Source organism: Eleutherodactylus coqui, chromosome 6 (assembly GCF_035609145.1).
Source record: "Eleutherodactylus coqui strain aEleCoq1 chromosome 6, aEleCoq1.hap1, whole genome shotgun sequence".
Lineage (NCBI taxonomy): Eukaryota > Metazoa > Chordata > Amphibia > Anura > Eleutherodactylidae > Eleutherodactylus > Eleutherodactylus coqui.
In genome coordinates, this window is record NC_089842.1 from 2,199,211 (window position 1) to 2,218,964 (window position 19,754).

General features: G+C 59.1%; 1 protein-coding gene across 5 annotated transcripts in view; it reads left to right on the top strand.

The window, feature by feature from the left end:
- Positions 1 to 7,485: 7,485 nt before the first annotated feature.
- The window catches only part of HYOU1 (hypoxia up-regulated 1), a 33,378-nt gene continuing 21,109 nt past the window's right edge, over positions 7,486 to 19,754 (top strand). For 2 of the 5 annotated variants that reach the window (XM_066606054.1, XM_066606051.1), the window contains exons 1-6: positions 7,487 to 7,589; positions 9,056 to 9,147; positions 10,918 to 11,011; positions 12,008 to 12,086; positions 12,387 to 12,541; positions 16,222 to 16,298. In XM_066606054.1, coding sequence (XP_066462151.1) covers positions 9,075 to 9,147; positions 10,918 to 11,011; positions 12,008 to 12,086; positions 12,387 to 12,541; positions 16,222 to 16,298 — 478 coding nt within the window. In that variant the 5' untranslated portion in view covers positions 7,487 to 7,589; positions 9,056 to 9,074. The other 3 variants (XM_066606055.1, XM_066606053.1, XM_066606052.1) reach the window with 3 other exon arrangements.

The window sequence follows — 19,754 nt, forward strand, 5'->3', positions numbered from 1 at the left end:
ATTTCTTACTTACCTTGCGAAGATGGCCGCCGGGATCTTCACCCTCGGTGGACCGCAGGTCTTCTGTGCGGTCCATTGCCGATTCCAGCCTCCTGATTGGCTGGAATCGGCACACGTGACGGGGCGGAGCTACGAGGACCAGCTCTCCGGCACGAGCGGCCCCATTCAGAAGGGAGAAGACCGGACTGCGCAAGCGCGTCTAATCGGGCGATTAGACGCTGAAGATTAGACGGTACCATGGAGACGAGGACGCCAACAACGGAGCAGGTAAGTGAATAACTTCTGTATGGCTCATAATTAATGCACGATGTACATTACAAAGTGCATTAATATGGCCATACAGAAGTGCTGAACCCCACTTGCTGCCGCGGGACAACCCCTTTAAGCAGCACGGGGTTAGGTTTAGGGTTACGGTTTAGGGTTAGTTTGAGGCTTTAGGGTTAGGTTAAGGGTTAGGTTTAGCTAACCCTAAACCTAACCCTAAACTGTAACCCTAACCCCGTGCTGCTTCACTGTAGTGTGTAGTGCACGGCTGCTGAAGACAATCCGCGTGCACGCTGTGTAGTCACGTGGTGCCAAAGAGCCAATCAGGTGGCTCTAATCAGCAGCGCTGCTGAACCTAAGCAGTTAGTGCCAATATGCCTCCGGTAGCGGCTCCGTCACTGGGCAGAATCATTATGTGGAATTCCGTCCCACAAACAAGCGCGTGCGCAGCAAGAAGTGCCGCCTCACTTCCTGACGGGATGTAACGGGCTGGGATTCAGCGAACCGAACCGCCGTGGAAAGTCCCGCCGTGTGAAGACAAATCCGTAACGCCGCGCCATTCACCGCAGAGTCTGCCTCGTGAATCCCACCTCTAAAGTTCCCGTCTTTCTGCGGCGGTTTCTGGGGCGGCCGGCGCACAGATTTATATCACCGTTATTTGTACGGCGCCAATTTACTCCAAAATAGACCAAATGACAACGTGCGAAGTGGGAGGAGCCGTGCAGACGCACATACTGACGGATATATCTGCGCCAACACCACGGAAAACACCACGGAGTTTAGAGGTGGAAGTCTGTGGGGAATTTGTCCGTCTGACCTTGAGGCCCCGTGCCCACGGGCGGAGCCCGCAGCGGAATCTGTGAGTCTGTGCCCACGGACGGCGCCCGCAGCGGAATCTGTGCCCACGGGCGGAGCCTGCAGCGGAATTTGTGAGTCTGAGCCTGCAGCGGAATCTGTGAGTCTGTGCCCACGGGTGGCGCCCGCAGCGGAATCTGTGCCCACGGGCGGAGCCCGCAGCGGAATCTGTGCCCACGGGCGGAGCCCGCAGCGGAATCTGTGAGTCTGTGCCCACGGGCGGAGCCCGCAGCGGAATCTGTGAGCCTGTGCCCACGGGCGGAACCCGCAGCGGAATCTGTGCCCACGGGCGGAGCTTGCAGGTCGCGGCCACCACACAATTGGCGCTATGTCTGAATATTCCCCAGTGATGGGCCAAACATTCACCCACACCAGAGAATGGCACAATCTGCGCCAATGTTAGTGTTCACCAAACCATGCAAGACTTACCTAGGGCGGCACGGCCCTGATAAACTGCGCTTCACGCTAATTCTGGGTCCGCTCTGACCGCTAAACATCCCACAAGTCACACGTTGGAATATAAAGATGGAGTATAAAGCCGCAGAGAAGTGATAAATTCGGCGCAAATTGTGCAAATACTGTGAGAACAGAGGTTTAAGGTTTATCCTGTTTCTTTCCCTTATACTAATCCCCAGGGGGGCTCGAAGCCTGTATGGGGCCTGAGGAGAAGTATGAAATGGCGCATCTCCCCCGTCCTCCGTTCTGACCAGACTGTTAGGAGGTGTTGGGACCAGTGGATGGGGGCACACAAGATGACCGGGCTCAGGACGCCCCCTAAGTACCACCAGTAGAGCGGAGCGTCTGACCAGACTGTTAGGGGGTGTTGGGACCAGTGGATGGGGGCACACAAGGGGACCGGGCTCAGGACGCCTCCTACAGACCACCAGTAGATAGAAGCGTCTGACCAGACTGTTAGGAGGTGTTGGGACCAGTGGATGGGGGCACACAAGGTGACCAGGCTCAGGACGCCCCCTACAGACCACCAGTAGATAGAAGCATCTGAGCAGTCTGTTAGGAGGTGTTGGCACCAGTGGATGGGGGCACACAAGGTGACCAGGCTCAGGACGCCCCCTACAGACCACCAGTAGAGAGGAGCATCTGACCAGATTGTTAGGGGGTGTTGTGACCAGTTGATGGGGGCACACAAGGTGACCGGGGCTCAGGACACACCCTACAGACCACCAGTAGATAGAAGCGTCTGAGCAGACTGTTAGGAGGTGTTGGGACCAGTGGATGGGGGCACACAAGGTGACCGGGGCTCAGGACGCTCCCTACAGACCACCAGTAGATAGAAGCATCTGAGCAGACTGTTAGGATGTGTTGGGACCAGTGGATGGGGGCACACAAGGTGACCAGGCTCAGGACGCCCCCTACAGACCACCAGTAGAGAGGAGCGTCTGACCAGACTGTTCGGGGTTGTTAGGACCAGTGGATGTGTGAGGACACACAAGGTGACCGGGCTCAGGATGCCCCCTACAGACCACCAGTAGAGAGGAGCGTCTGACCAGACTGTTGGGAAGTGTTGGGACCAGGGGATGGGGGCACACAAGGTGACAGGGCTCAGGACGCCCCCTACAGACCACCAGTAGAGAGGAGCATCTGACCAGACTGTTAGGAGGTGTTGGGACCAGTGGATGTGTGAGGGCACACAAGGTGACCGGGCTCAGGACGCCCCCTACAGATCACCAGTAGAGAGGAGCGTCTGACCAGATTGTTAGGAGGTGTTGGGACCAGTGGATGGGGGCACACAAGATGACTGGGCTCAGGACGCCCACTACAGACCACCAGTAGAGAGGAGCATCTGATCGTCCAAGAAGCACCAGCAGCTCCAACTGTTTTGTTTGCCGCCATCCAGAGACAGGGGCGCCATCGTTACACCCCTGTGTCTGTTGGAACAGTTTATAAGTGCTTGACTGAAGTACATTTGGTCTCACGGCCCCCATTACATGTCCGGCCTCTGACCCCCACCGTCATCCCCATTACATGTCCGGCCTCTGACCCCCACCGTCATCCCCATTACATGTCCGGCCTCTGACCCCCACCGTCATCCCCATTACATGTCCGGCCTCTGACCCCCACCGTCATCCCCATTACATGTCCGGCCTCTGACCCCCACCGTCATCCCCATTACATGTCCGGCCTCTGACCCCCACCGTCATCCCCATTACATGTCCGGCCTCTGACCCCCACCGTCATCCCCATTACATGTCCGGCCTCTGACCCCCACCGTCATCCCCATTACATGTCCGGCCTCTGACCCCCACCGTCACCCCCATTACATGTACGGCCTCTGACCCCCACCGTCACCCCCATTACATGTACGGCCTCTGACCCCCACCGTCATCCCCATTACATGTACGGCGTCTGACACCCACCGTCACACCCATCACATGTCCGGCCTCTGACCCCCACCGTCATCCCCATTACATGTCCGGCCTCTGACCCCCACCGTCATCCCCATTACATGTCCGGCCTCTGACCCCCACCGTCACCCCCATTACATGTACGGCCTCTGACCCCCACCGTCACCCCCATTTGCAGTGATGTTGTGAACATTGAAACTGGACGCTACGGAGGGGAACCCGACTGTTTTCAGCAATAAATCCAGGCTTAGGCCACGGGCGGGTCAGATTCCGCGTGCAGAAGCCAAGAGCGGAATCTGACCCTACCCGCGGCCGAGGAACCTGCATACCCAGTTTCCCTGAAAATAAGCCCTGGCTGCATTACATTTAGAAAAAAAAAGAAAAATACATTCCCTAGCAGGCTTCATAAATCCCGCCTCCAGGAAGCGATGGCTCTGATTGGTTCATCGAGCACTGAATTGATTGGCTGAGCAGCTGTCGAAGAACAAATCACAGCCATAGCATTAAAGAGGCGGGATTCATGAATTGGCCAATCAATGCCATGGCTCCGTTAATTCATAAATCGCACCTCAACAACGGCGCTGGATTAACCAATCACAGCCATTCAATGTCAATGAACGGCTGTGATTGGTTAATCGAGCGCAGGCTATCATTGGCTGACACGGCACTTGATTAACCAATCAGAGCATTAGCATGCTGGAGGTGGGTATTCTTTCAGGAAGAACTACTCCTTCGGCATAAAGGAGGACACGGAAGCCTGCAGCAATGCCGCAGGCCAGCGCGAGGAACCGGACGCCGGCTGCTAGGTATTATAAGACACCCCCAAAAATAAGACACTGCCTCTTTTGAGGCAAAAACTAAGATAAGACAGTGTCTTATTTTTGTAGAAACACGGTACCTGTGTGGGCGGTCTATTACGTGTCACCGCAGCCGCTTCACCCGTTGCAGCCTATCACGTGTCACCGCAGCGGCTTTATCCGAGGCAGCCTATCACGTGTCACCGCAGCTGCTTCATCTGTGGCAGCCTATCACGAGTCACCGCAGCCGCTTCACCCGTTGCTGTCTATTACGTGTCACCGCAGCGGCTTCATCCATGGCAGCCTATCACATGTCACCGTAGCGGCATCATCCAAGGAAGCCAATCACGTGTCACCACAGCGGCTGCACCCGTGGCAGCCCATCACGTGTCACCGCAGCGGCTGCACCCGTGGCAGCCCATCACGTGTCACCGCAGCGGCTGCACCCGTGGCAGCCCATCACGTGTCACCGCAGCGGCTGCACCCGTGGCAGCCCATCACGTGTCACCGCAGCGGCTGCACCCGTGGCAGCCCATCACGTGTCACCGCAGCGGCTGCACCCGTGGCAGCCCATCACGTGTCACCGCAGCGGCTGCACCCGTGGCAGCCCATCACGTGTCACCGCAGCGGCTGCACCCGTGGCAGCCCATCACGTGTCACCGCAGCGGCTGCACCCGTGTCAGCCTATCACGTGTCACCGCAGCGGCTGCACCCGTGGCAGCCTATCACGTGTCACCGCAGCCGCTGCACCCTATTACATGTCACCGCAGCGGCTGCACCAATGGCAGCCTATCATGTGTCACCACAGCCTTTTCATCCGTGGCAGCGTATCACGTGTCACCGCAGCGGCTTCATCTGTTGCAGCCTATCACGTGTCTCCGCAGTGGCTTCATCTGAGGCAGCCTATCACGTGTGGAGTGCTGCCCATACTATCTATTCTCTCTGAGACAGCCTATTATGTGTCACCGCAGCACCCGTGGCAGCCTATCACGTGTCACCGCTGCGGCTGATCCCATGGCAGCCTATCACGTGTCACCGCAGCGGCTGCACCCGTGGCAGCCTATCACGTGTCACCGCAGCGGCTGCACCCGTGGCAGCCTATCACGTGTCACCGCAGCGGCTGCACCCGTGGCAGCCTATCACGTGTCACCGCAGCGGCTGCACCCGTGGCAGCCTATCACGTGTCACCGCAGCGGCTGCACCCGTGGCAGCCTATCACGTGTCACCGCAGCGGCTACACCCTATTACATGTCACCGCAGCGGCTTCATCTGAGGCAGCCTATCACGTGTGGAGTGCTGCCCATACTATCTATTCTCTCTGAGGCAGCCTATCACAGCCGCTGCACCCGTGGCAGCCCATCACGTGTCACCGCAGCCGCTGCACCCGTGGCAGCCTATCACGTGCCACCGCAGCCGCTGCACCCGTGGCAGCCTATCACGTGTCACTGCAGCCGCTGCACCCGTGGCAGCCTATCATGTGTCACCGCAGCCGCTGCACCCGTGGCAGCCTATCATGTGTCACCGCAGCCGCTGCACCCGTGGCAGCCTATCATGTGTCACTGCAGCCGCTGCACCCTATCATGCGTCACTGCAGCCGCTGCACCCGTGGCAGCCTATCACGTGTCACCGCAGCCGCTGCACCCGTGGCAGCCTATCACGTGTCACCGCAGCCGCTGCACCCGTGGCAGCCTATCACGTGTCACCGCAGCCGCTGCACCCGTGGCAGCCTATCACGTGTCACTGCAGCCGCTGCACCCGTGGCAGCCTATCACGTGTCACCGCAGCCGCTGCACCCGTGGCACCCTATCATGTGTCACCGCAGCCGCTGCACCCGTGGCAGCCTATCACGTGCCACCGCAGCCGCTGCACCCGTGGCACCCTATTATGTGTCACCGCAGCCGCTGCACCCGTGGCAGCCTATCACGTGTCACCGCAGCCGCTGCACCCGATCACGTGCCACCGCAGCCGCTGCACCCGTGGCACCCTATTATGTGTCACCGCAGCCGCTGCACCCGTGGCAGCCTATCATGTGTCACCGCAGCCGCTGCAGCCGCTGCACCCGTGGCAGCCTATCACGTGTCACCGCAGCCGCTGCACCCGTGGCAGCCTATCACGTGTCACCGCAGCCGCTGCACCCGTGGCAGCCTATCACGTGTCACCGCAGCCGCTGCACCCGTGGCAGCCTATCACGTGTCACCGCAGCCGCTGCACCCGTGGCAGCCTATCACGTGTCACCGCAGCCGCTGCACCCGTGGCAGCCTATCACGTGTCACCGCAGCCGCTGCACCCGTGGCAGCCTATCGTGTCACCGCAGCCGCTGCACCCGTGGCAGCCTATCATGTGTCACCGCAGCCGCTGCACCCGTGGCAGCCTATCACGTGTCACCGCAGCCGCTGCACCCGTGGCAGCCTATCACGTGTCACTGCAGCCGCTGCACCCGTGGCAGCCTATCACATGTCACCGCAGCCGCTGCACCCGTGGCAGCCTATCACATGTCACCGCAGCCGCTGCACCCGTGGCAGCCTATCACATGTCACCGCAGCCGCTGCACCCTATCACGTGTCACCGCAGCCGCTGCACCCTATCACATGTCACCGCAGCCGCTGCACCTGTGGCACCCTATCACGTGTCACCGCAGCCGCTGCACCCGTGGCAGCCTATCATGTGTCACCGCAGCCGCTGCACCCGTGGCACCCTATCATGTGTCACCGCAGCCGCTGCACCCTATCACATGTCACCGCAGCCGCTGCACCTGTGGCACCCTATCACGTGTCACCGCAGCCGCTGCACCCTATCACGTGTCACCGCGGCAGCCTGGGGGGGTCTTCAGGCCACAGAACGGTCATCGGGGCATTTAAATGCTGTCAGAACTGTCATTTCAAGGGTTAACAGCCGCCATACAAACTCCGCGCCTCCACGACAGAGCTCCATGTCCCGTCGGAAGGACCGCGCTGCCGGCCGCTATTCGCAGGCGCATTGGGCGAGCCGGCAGACAGGCGGCGCTCCGCCACATTGCAGCTACGTTGCATCAGAGCAGGCAGCGCCCCCCGCCGGCCGCAGCTGCCGCCTCCCACACAGCTCGCGCACCTCCTGTGTGACGTCACGGGATCGTGGACCACTCAGCGCCTCGGAAGAACGTGGACCAATGAGAAGAGGTGGCCGGGCAACTCTCTGCCGTCTGATTGGCTGGAGGCCCGCGCTCGTCTGACGCTGCGGCTGCCGGTAAATAGACCAATCAGCGGGCGCCGCGTTCAGGCCTGTGCGCGACTGTCGGGGCTGCTGGCTGAGAGGAGCGGAGAGCGGCGGACAGGTGAGCGCGGGAGGGGACGGCACGAGCGGCGGACAGGTGAGCGCGGGAGGGGACGGCACGAGCGGCGGACAGGTGAGCGCGGGAGGGGACGGCACGAGCGGCGGACAGGTGAGCGCGGGAGGCGACGGCACGAGCGGCGGACAGGTGAGCGCGGGAGGGGACGGCACGTGCGGCGGACAGGTGAGCGCGGGAGGGGACGGCACGAGCGGCGGACAGGTGAGCGCGGGAGGGGACGGCACGAGCGGCGGACAGGTGAGCGCGGGAGGGGACGGCACGAGCGGCGGACAGGTGAGCGCGGGAGGGGGCGGCACGAGCGGCGGACAGGTGAGCGCGGGAGGGGACGGCACGAGCGGCGGACAGGTGAGCGCGGGAGGGGACGGCACGAGCGGCGGACAGGTGAGCGCGGGAGGGGACGGCACGAGCGGCGGACAGGTGAGCGCGGGAGGGGACGGCACGAGCGGCGGACAGGTGAGCGCGGGAGGCGACGGCACGAGCGGCGGACAGGTGAGCGCGGGAGGGGACGGCACGAGCGGCGGACAGGTGAGCGCGGGAGGGGACGGCACGAGCGGCGGACAGGTGAGCGCGGGAGGGGGTCTCACGTGCGATGCCTGTCGGCTCCCGGTCACACGGGCCGGTGCGGTTGTTCCTCCGGCTGCTTCCGTGAGACCCATTCAGTGACCGGTGAGACGCCTGGCGGACAGGAAGCGGCTGCAGGTTCCTCTTCAGGGCTGCGGGGCGCTGATCTGGGCCCCCGGTGGTTCCTCCCCTTAGTGGTTCCGCGGGGGCGCCGTCACTTCTGGCGCTTGTCTTCTGTAATGTCAGGAACCGCCGCTGTGCCGCCATTAACCCCTTAGTGCTGCGTTTGACGGTCTGTGTGGGGGGAGGGTGGCGGCGGTCTGGGTGGGGGGAGGATGGCCATGGCGGCGGTCTGCGTGGGGGGAATGCGGCGGTGGTGGTCTGCGTGGGGGGAGGATGGCCGTGGCGTTCTGCGCCCTTCTCCTCCTCCTCCTTTGTGATGTGCCCCTCCCCCCTTGCGCCCGTTTTCTTGCCCATGTGACGGCTCAGCCAATGACTGATATCTGCGGGAGCGTCGCTGCTGTGATTGGCTGAGCCGTGAGTCATTACCGCCGCGGCGTCCTCCGGGAGCAGAGCGCCGGCTCCGGATATCGAGGAGGTGCGGCGGGGGCTTCTTGCTCCACCCCTTTAAGTGGCGGCGGCCTCCCAGTACCCAGCGGAGTCTAGGGGTGCAGCACTAAAGCGCGGCGGCGCGGTCCCCGGGGAGGAAGGGGCCTTCATTGAGTCCAGCGTCCGGCCCACGGTGGGGCTCGCAGGGACTGCGGCGGGTGTGAGGGGGCTTCAGACGGGTAATACGGGGCGTGCGGCGGCCATGGTTGCCCCTGGAGACGGGTTAGTCGGCAGCCTGTACGTGGCGGTTATTTGGCGCTCACCTTATCTTTGTTTCGCAGGTCTATAATCGGCAGCACGATGGCGCTCTGGAGGCGGACGCTGTGCGCGCTCGGCACGCTCTTCTTGATGACCCTGCTGCCCTCCCCGACAGGTAAGATGGCGGCCGGCTCGCTGCCAGTAGTTTTCCTGCTTCGCTGTGAAGTCGTCGCTGATTTCTGGTCTTGGTAATTGTAGTCAAGAAAACCGATTTGCGAGATCAGAACGCCGTACAGCTGCCGGAGCGGGTCTGTGTGAGACGGGGAGCGGGTACCGCTGCGGGTGGTGGTGGGGGGGACGCAGCCCAGAGGTACCGCTGCAGGTGGTGGGGGGGAGGGGGGACATAGCCCCGGGGTACCGCTGCTGGTGGTGGGGGAGGGGGGACATAGCCCGGGGTACTGCTGCTGGTGGTGGGGGAGGGGGGACATAGCCCAGGGGTACCACTGCGGGTGGTGGTGGTGGGGGGACAGCCCAGGCGTACCGCTGTGGAGGGGAACAGCCCAGGGGTACCGCTGTCGGTGGGGGTGGGGATACAGCCCAGGGGTACCGCTGTCGGTGGGGGTGGGGATACAGCCCAGGGGTACCGCTGTCGGTGGGGGTGGGGATACAGCCCAGGGGTACCGCTACGGGTGGGGGTGGGGATACAGCCCAGGGGTACCGCTACGGGTGGGGGTGGGGATACAGCCCAGGGGTACCGGTGGGGGTGGGGATACAGCCCACGGGTACCGCTACGGGTGGGGATACAGCCCAGGGGTACCGCTGTGGGTGGGGGTGGGGATACAGCCCAGGGGTACCGCCGTGGGTGGGGGTGGGGATACAGCCCAGGGGTACCGGTGGGGGTGGGGATACAGCCCAGGGGTACCGCTGTGGGTGGGGGTGGGGATACAGCCCAGGGGTACCGCTGTGGGTGGGGGTGGGGATACAGCCCAGGGGTACCGCTGTGGGTGGGGGTGGGGATACAGCCCAGGGGTACCGCTGTGGGTGGGGGTGGGGATACAGCCCAGGGGTACCGCTGTGGGTGGGGGTGGGGATACAGCCCAGGGGTACCGCTGTGGGTGGGGGTGGGGATACAGCCCAGGGGTACCGCTGTGGGTGGGGGTGGGGATACAGCCCAGGGGTACCGCTGTGGGTGGGGGTGGGGATACAGCCCAGGGGTACCGCTGTGGGTAGTACACGTAGTAGAAGTGCTGTGGCAGGTAACACTCAGTCCGCGGCTCATCTGGCAGGACGTCCGTGTTGTAACTTTCACCCGATGTTTGAGCAGTGGTTTCTTTGCACAGTAAATGGAAACAAGCCGGTCGGGTTTCCTGTTGGCGCTCTGCCAGTCTCGGCGGTCACAGGTCTTCTGTACACCAGGTCTCGTGGGAGGGGGGGCTCCTGGCACAGCTGCTTTCACTCCCATCGAGGGGGTTTGGTGTCTGACAAGTTGGTCTTCCGATATTTTTGGAGTATAATACAGCTGGGGCGGACAGAACCGTGTAACACCAAAGTGGCGCGCCCCTCGCTAATGACAGCCGTTTTGGTTGGAGGGTCCCATCTTGGCGCGGTGTTTACCCGCTGTGACAGCGCAGTAAATACCGATGTGTGAACGCTGCCTTACATGCTGGAAGCACAAGAAGTGCAGCTTTGAACGGATCATGATGGAGATGGCGAACAATCTGTAGTGCTGAGGGGGCCGAGGTCGTGGGAAGATATAAGGGGGGTCATCAGTGTAGGCGGGACAGAGCCCAACCTGCTGTGAGGACCGGGAGGCCGGTGCTGCCAATCACAGCAGGGGATGTATTGCTGGTCGGCGCTCCTCGCCGGTAGCCGTCCGCGGGGCTCATGCATCTGGCAGGGATCAGCTGATCGCCGCATTGACTTTGTGCTCTTGCTGTTCTTCCAGAGGCGGTGGCGGTCATGTCTGTGGATTTGGGCTTTGAATGGATGAAAGTTGCCATTGTGAAACCCGGCGTTCCTATGGAGATAGTTCTAAACAAGTAAGTCTTGTTGGTGAAGTGTTTGGAGTGACCCTCCTGGCCAGACGGCCGCGCCTCCGACTACCTGATGCCCGCTGAGTATTCACCTGGCCAGACGGCCGCGCCTCCGACTACCTGATGCCCGCTGAGTATTCACCTGGCCAGACGGCCGCGCCTCCGACTACCTGATGCCCGCTGAGTATTCACCTGGCCAGACGGCCGCGCCTCCGACTACCTGATGCCCGCTGAGTATTCACCTGGCCAGACGGCCGCGCCTCCGACTACCTGATGCCCGCTGAGTATTCACCTGGCCAGACGGCCGCGCCTCCGACCACCTGATGCCCGCTGAGTATTCACCTGGCCAGACGGCCGCGCCTCCGACCACCTGATGCCCGCTGAGTATTCACCTGGCCAGACGGCCGCGCCTCCGACTACCTGATGCCCGCTGAGTATTCACCTGGCCAGACGGCCGCGCCTCCGACTACCTGATGCCCGCTGAGTATTCACCTGGCCAGATGGCCGCGCCTCCGACTACCTGATGCCCGCTGAGTATTCACCTGGCCAGACGGCCGCGCCTCCGACTACCTGATGCCCGCTGAGTATTCACCTGGCCAGACGGCCGCGCCTCCGACTACCTGATGCCCGCTGAGTATTCACCTGGCCAGATGGCCGCGCCTCCGACTACCTGATGCCCGCTGAGTATTCACCTGCTGTGACCAGTGCTGTCCACGTCGGCAGATCAGCTCGTAGCGTCTCCGACTACCAATGTGTAGCCCGGAGCTGTGCGGCCATCTTGGTTTGTCCAGGCCCGAGATCGCGGTTCCCATCCGTCTCGGAGGAGAGTTTGTGCCGCAGTGGAGACAATCCTCTGTTGCAGCGACGGCTGTCATGGAAAGCAGCGTTTCCTCTTCTGCAGACTTCCCAGCATTTTCTTGCTGGCTCCGCCTCCCCCGAGCGCGTTCTGCACGGAAATCTCAGGACGCAGAATCTGATGCTTCTGTAACTTGTATCTTTCAGAGAGTCGAGGAGAAAAACGCCGTGTGCCGTGACTCTGAAGGAGAACGAGCGTCTCTTCGGGGACAGCGCTGCGGGGATGGTGAGTTACTGCAGCCGCCGCGCACTTCTGTGTGGCCATGCTCTCTCCATGATGGGGCATCCGTTGCTAACTCCGCCACTGCTTGGGATCCCTGCTGCTCATCGGACGGCGACCAGCGTGGTACTGTCTGTGCGGTTTCTATTCACTTCAGTGTGAGCTGTGCCTGCCGGGCACATGATCAGCTGCGGTCCCACCGGTCAGATAGTCTGCCCCGAGGATGGATCATCGTCTTTTCTTTGGGGCTGTATGACCTTTGCCTCCTCTGGCCTCAGTGACTTGTATGTTTTACTCCTCCTGCAGGCGGCTAAGATCCCCCGTGTGACGTTTCGGTTCTTCCAGGACTTGTTAGGAAAGCGGGCAGAGAACCCGCAGGTGGAGGAGTTTATAAAGCAGCGGCCGGAGTACAGTGTTGTGACGGATGACGCGCGAGGGACCGCTCTCTTTAAGCTTTCAGAGTAAGTTTTACTAATCTGGAGTTTTCTAATACTTAAAAGGCACATATTTTTACATGAAGGGGCGGGGCCACTACTAGGACACCAAGACTACTTACCCGTGATAAGTACCACAGGTACTCATAAGAGTCCATCATGGGTCCAGTGACGGCGCCTCCTTCTGGACAGGGGGAGGGGGGGGGGGGTATTCGATGCCCACTGGGCTCGGGGAAATCCCATCACCGGTAAGTAATTTTGTGTTTCCCTTACACCCATGGCAGCAACAGCGAGATCTGAAACCAGATAACCAGGGAGGGCTGGGGGCCTGAAGTGATGTTATACTGATGGCCAAAAACATCACATTGGGGAATCCAAAGCTAAAGTGCTAGGGAGACCCCAAAACGGTCTTGTAGCCCTGAAGTATCACCACCCCGTCTGATGATGTGAACTGCCAACCAAACTGATGTTCCAAATTACACATATTACAACTTTTTAGCCCCCCCCCCCCCCCTTTCCAACTAGACTATGGAAAATGCTCTGATGATGTTAGGAAGTCTGATCCCACTATTTACTCCATATCACCCCAATATCTTGTACTCGGCACAGGAACACTAAAATCTCATTGATAATTCTTAAAGTAAGGGCTACATCCGTCATGGAGAGATGGATCCCAGGTCTGAGCTGCTGTCTCCAGACTCCTCGGCCTCGGGGACTTGTAATGTCTTGTACTCAGGATGAATCCCAACTAAAATCCTGGCTTCAGTTCTCGATATTAAAGTTTGGAGGATCCATGAAGAGGCGATCGGGAATATCCCGAAGTATTAAAAGCGTCCTAACTAATCCACAAAGGAGGCGACTTCAGGAAGACTTGTACATCGTAACCTCCATCTATCAGTCATATCAGTCTTCTCCACCAGATCCCTTACTGAAGATCAGGAGGAAGAGGCTTCATCTGTCACCGGCAGCCGCCCCAAACAGGATATGAGTAACCGGGTCATAGGCAGAGCCTAGAGGCTATAAGACAGGCCGATCCTAGAGGCTACAGGTAACCTGCACAGGTGAGGCCATGAGCCCCAGGCCACGCACGGTCACTATTGGTACCTAGGTCTGGCATGGAGGGGCTCAGTAAAACACAAAAAGGCTATAGGCAAAGCCCAAAGGCTCTAGGCCGTAGGCAAATCACAAAGGTTAAAAGGCCATAGCCAAAACCCACAAAGCCATAAAAGCTACAGATGTTCATAAAAAAGATTTTTAGTCTATAGGGCGATCGGCCCTAAAAGCCATGTAAGGGCTATAGGCAGAGCCATCCAGGGCGATCGTAGGCACATCCAGGGGCTATAAGCCCCAAGATGAGACCATGCAGATCCGCGGTTGGATTACTGAGCGCACATCTAGTTCTTCCCTTACATCTTTCATTCTTGAAGGGTTAAGGCAAAGACCGACTCCAATCCCCTCTGCGGGACGGTTCTACTCACTGGACCGGCTGGAGATCCTCAGAAAGCATCACTAATTCTCCCAGCTCTAATCGGTGATAATACGAGGAGCTGCCGAGCGCGGTGCACACCCGAACCCATCCAGTGATGGACACACCGCTAACCTTCAGGCCAGGTGTAACAACCCGGGGAGTATATATATATACCTCTAGAGACGGGAGCCCAGCATCCCCTGCAGGAGACGAGGAGGATTCCAGGCTCACCCAGAGGCTCCCAGTGGAGACTTACACCGGACTGGTAACCTCTCATGCTATGGGGTTTGGGGAGCGAGGCCCTGCAGTCCGCCACCTCTAGAGATCTGGAAGAATACATGAGAGCCGAGGCAGCCAAGTAACATCCACCTCCGCCAACCCATCTGATGGACAGGAACTGAGAAGCTGGAGGGTGCGCCCGCCTTTATAGGGACCTGGGAGGTTTCTGTCTCACTGCTCATGTCATGGGCGGAAAGGAAATGGGCATCGAAGGGGTTTTCTGCCATGTCCATCAGCTGATTGTCTGCCCTGCTATCCAGTGCAGTGCGCTGGATGTCGTAGTCAGCGGCCAGGTGAAGAATTGGAAGTGCCGGCTTCTCTCCTATTGAGATCAGCGTGATTGCTGCGCTACTATTCCACTGCCTGTTCAGTACAGGAAATCAGGAACAGGAAGTGTAGGAGTAGCGCGGCGCTTCCACTGATGTCGGTAGGAGTGAAGCCAGCGCCCCACGATCTTCCCTGTCTGTTAATGACTGTCCGGCCCGCTGTACCGAAGGTCGGATGATCAGCTGATAGGTGGCGGACCCTCGTCCACCAGCTACTGATCACCTTTCCAGAGAATATCCGTTAAAGCGCAGGAAACCCCTTTGGGGATATTTAATGAGCTGTTAAAGGGAACCCGTCGCATCCGACAGCAATATGAATTATGACGCTGCTAGAAGAGGACAAGGAGACGGGTGATGGACTTGTTATACTGCAGCGGTTTCCCTCTCTGAAGCCCCTGCGGCGTATGAAAATCTGCCTGTTCGCCTGCACTCTGATAGACGGGTGTAGGGGCGTGCGCGCTCCCTCCGATAGACGGGTATAGGGGCGTGCGCGCTCCCTCCGATAGACGGGTATAGGGGCGTGCGCGCTCCCTCCGATAGACGGGTATAGGGGCGTGCGCGCTCCCTCCGATAGACGGGTATAGGGGCGTGCGCGCTCCCTCCGATAGACGGGTGTAGGGGCGTGCGCGCTCCCTCCGATAGACGGGTGTAGGGGCGTGCGCGCTCCCTCCGATAGACGGGTGTAGGGGCGTGCGCGCTCCCTCCGATAGACGGGTGTAGGGGCGTGCGCGCTCCCTCCGATAGACGGGTGTAGGGGCGTGCGCGCTCCCTCCGATAGACGGGTGTAGGGGCGTGCGCGCTCCCTCCGATAGACGGGTGTAGGGGCGTGCGCGCTCCCTCCGATAGACGGGTGTAGGGGCGTGCGCGCTCCCTCCGATAGACGGGTGTAGGGGCGTGCGCGCTCCCTCCGATAGACGGGTGTAGGGGCGTGCGCGCTCCCTCCGATAGACGGGTGTAGGGGCGTGCGCGCTCCCTCCGATAGACGGGTGTAGGGGCGTGCGCGCTCCCTCCGATAGACGGGTGTAGGGGCGTGCGCGCTCCCTCCGATAGACGGGTGTAGGGGCGTGCGCGCTCCCTCCGATAGACGGGTGTAGGGGCGTGCGCGCTCCCTCCGATAGACGGGTGTAGGGGCGTGCGCGCTCCCTCCGATAGACGGGTGTAGGGGCGTGCGCGCTCCCTCCGATAGACGGGTGTAGGGGCGTGCGCGCTCCCTCCGATAGACGGGTGTAGGGGCGTGCGCGCTCCCTCCGATAGACGGGTGTAGGGGCGTGCGCGCTCCCTCCGATAGACGGGTGTAGGGGCGTGCGCGCTCCCTCCGATAGACGGGTGTAGGGGCGTGCGCGCTCCCTCCGATAGACGGGTGTAGGGGTGTGCGCGCTCCCTCCGATAGACGGGTGTAGGGGCGCGGCCGCGGAAGTTAGATTTTCTAGCGCTGCTGGATACAGGGAGCAGACAAGTCTAAAATGCCTCACCCGGCTCCCTGTCGCCTGCCCTAACAGCACTATAAACTATGGGGGTGTAGTGGTAACTATTACTGCAGAGCAGGCTGGTTGAGAACTACAAGTGTAAGCATGCCCGGCAGCACGGGCTTCTGGGTAGTGTTACCTGCTGTTCTGATTGACTTTTGGTTTCAGAGACCTGGTTTACTCCCCTGAGGAGCTGCTGGCCATGATGCTGAATTACTCCCGAGGTCTGGCTGAGGAGTTTGCAGGTAAGTTGTAAATAAATGACTCTCTTCTATCACCCTGTAGAGGCCGTCGCCATGTTTTTGCACCCCCCCTGAGATCACCAATAGGACGGGCTCTCGTGGGCAGAATGCAGCAAAACGCATTACAAGAAAAATCTGTACCGCACATGACTGACAGCGAGCCGCCGCGGTCATCCGCAATACAGGTTATTCAGGTATGCAGGGTGACCGGCCGGGCTCACCGCCAGAATCCGGTCCGCCCGTGTGAGCCGGGCCTGCGGTGGAGCCTGTCACACTGATCAGGGAGGTCTGCTGTGTGGAGTTTGGGGGAAACTTTCATTTTATTAGTGGCATTGGACCCAGAACTAGTCCTGCATATTCATGAACTGCAGCCACGCCCACCCCGTCCTCCAGCCAATGATTGCAGCTCTCTATGCGCAGTAATAGGCCGACAGCAGTCCCTCATTGGCTGGAGGATGGGGTGGGTGGAGCTAGCCTGCAGCGCATGAATATTCAGGACTACTTCCTGCACTCCTCTATGCATGTGCTGCTACTGCTAGAAGGTAAGTCTCTGCGTATCCCCACAGCAGACCTCAGTGTGACGGTCAGTGCCTCGTGCCGCCATCAGTGACGGGCTCTAGAACTCTTAGCGGTCTGCTTTATGGGGATTTATTCCTATTTAGACTGTAACTCCATGTGGCGTTCTGCTCCGTGGAGTCGGGTGCTGAGCCCCCGCAGTCACTATGTATTTGGGTCATGGAAGTATGTTTGGCGCAGAACTCAGTTGCTTTAAAGGGTTTTTTCAAGTACAAATAGTATTGAGGTTTCCCCAGGAAGGCTCTGGGGCCCTCCGCTCGGGGCCACAGCTGAGCGGGTGCATGCTGTCAGCGCAGCTACACACTGATCCAACCCCCCAGTATCGTGGCCGGCGCTTGTACCTGCGGCTTCTGCTCCGACCTCCATGTGGAGCGGCGCTGACCGCTGAGATGTCCGCAATAACAGTTCCTGGAAGCCCCGCGGCGGCGTTGGCATGAAGACCCGTAAATGTCGCGCCTTTTGTGTTCCGTCGGTCGCGCTTTGAGATGAATGAGGGAATGTTTTGGAGACGCGCGATGAACAGAGCGGCTCTTCTGGCGGCGTCTAGCAGGCGGTCCTGGACCCCAGGATGTGGAGGATTGAGGCTTGGATTGTTTCCTTAGTCTTGTGGAAGGAGAACGCCGTAATAATTGTGCTGCTTTTTTAATTTTTCTTTAATTTTTTTAGGTTTTTCATTTAAAATGCATTTTTTTCCATTTTTCTTTCTTCATGTTACATTTTTTTGACTTTAGACCCTGAAGGATACTTGAAGATGTGATTGTTGGGACAGTACACTGCATTACTTAGGTAGTGCACTATACTAAGCCTATGGCAGCAGCCACTTGCAGTCTGCAGGAGGCGGGGCCTAATAAGCGGCGTTACATGGCAGACATGGAGGCCTTGGTCAGGCTTCTTGCTGTCATTGGAACCCATTGGTATTTTGTGGACGCATTGCAGAGACCCTCCCATGTTATCTGCTTACACATTGCTATTGATTGTGGCATGTAAAGGGTTAAGCTGCCAGGATCTGAGGTTTTTCGCTACTGCGGTTAGAGCAGGATCCTGGCTGTCGGTAGTCAGTGAGGCCACCAGCTGTAACAAGATGTGCAGTTTTAAAGCCCACGAGTGAGCTGGGTAAAAAGGCGTGTTGGTGGTCACTAAGGGGTTAATGGCCAGAATAGTGTGGGCTGATGGGTAATTGGAGTGCGGTCATTACATATTGGTATGGGGCCCGGTGGATATTGGTGGTCACTAAGGGGTTAATGGCAGAATAGTGTGCGCTGATGGGTAATTGGAGTGCGGTCATTACATATTGGTATGGGGCCCGGTGGATATTGGTGGTCACTAAGGGGTTAATGGCCAGAATAGTGTGGGCTGATGGGTAATTGGAGTGCAGTCATTACATATTGGTATGGGGCCCGGTGGATATTGGTGGTCACTAAGGGGTTAATGGCCAGAATAGTGTGGGCTGATGGGTAATGGGAGTGCAGTCATTACATATTGGTATGGGGCCCGGTGGATATTGGTGGTCACTAAGGGGTTAATGGCCAGAATAGTGTGGGCTGATGGGTAATGGAGTGCAGCCATTACATATTGGTATGCGGCCCGGTGGATATTGGTGGTCACTAAGGGGTTAATGGCCAGAATAGTGTGGGCTGATGGGTAATTGGAGTGCAGTCATTACATATTGGTATGGGGCCCGGTGGATATTGGTGGTCACTAAGGGGTTAATGGCCAGAATAGTGTGGGCTGATGGGTAGTGGAGTGCAGTCATTACATATTGGTATGGGGCCCGGTGGATATTGGTGGTCACTAAGGGGTTAATGGCAGAATAGTGTGGGCTGATGGGTAATTGGAGTGCAGTCATTACATATTGGTATGGGGCCCGGTGGATATTGGTGGTCACTAAGGGGTTAATGGCCAGAATAGTGTGGGCTGATGGGTAATTGGAGTGCAGTCATTACATATTGGTATGGGGCCCGGTGGATATTGGTGGTCACTAAGGGGTTAATGGCCAGAATAGTGTGGGCTGATGGGTAATGGAGTGCAGCCATTACATATTGGTATGCGGCCCGGTGGATATTGGTGGTCACTAAGGGGTTAATGGCCAGAATAGTGTGGGCTGATGGGTAATTGGAGTGCAGTCATTACATATTGGTATGGGGCCCGGTGGATATTGGTGGTCACTAAGGGGTTAATGGCCAGAATAGTGTGGGCTGATGGGTAGTGGAGTGCAGTCATTACATATTGGTATGGGGCCCGGTGGATATTGGTGGTCACTAAGGGGTTAATGGCCAGAATAGTGTGGGCTGATGGGTAATTGGAGTGCAGTCATTACATATTGGTATGGGGCCCGGTGGATATTGGTGGTCACTAAGGGGTTAATGGCCAGAATAGTGTGGGCTGATGGGTAGTGGAGTGCAGTCATTACATATTGGTATGGGGCCCGGTGGATATTGGTGGTCACTAAGGGGTTAATGGCCAGAATAGTGTGGGCTGATGGGTAGTGGAGTGCAGTCATTACATATTGGTATGGGGGCCGGTGGATATTGGTGGTTGTGGCGCTGTAAGCGGATATTTAGTCGTCGGTCTTCTGGGGTTCTATGGAGGTGACTGTAATGTGTCTGGAGACGAGCGTCCTGCTGTATACGGCCCCGCGGATCGCCTTCACCCGACGTCTTTGTGACTGTCATGTGTCTGGAGACGAGCGTCCTGCTGTATACGGCCCCGCGGATCGCCTTCACCCGACGTCTTTGTGACTGTCATGTGTCTGGAGACGAGCGTCCTGCTGTATACGGCCCCGCGGATCGCCTTCACCCGACGTCTGTGACTGTAATGTGTCTGGAGACGAGCGTCCTGCTGTATACGGCCCCGCGGATCGCCTTCACCCGACGTCTGTGACTG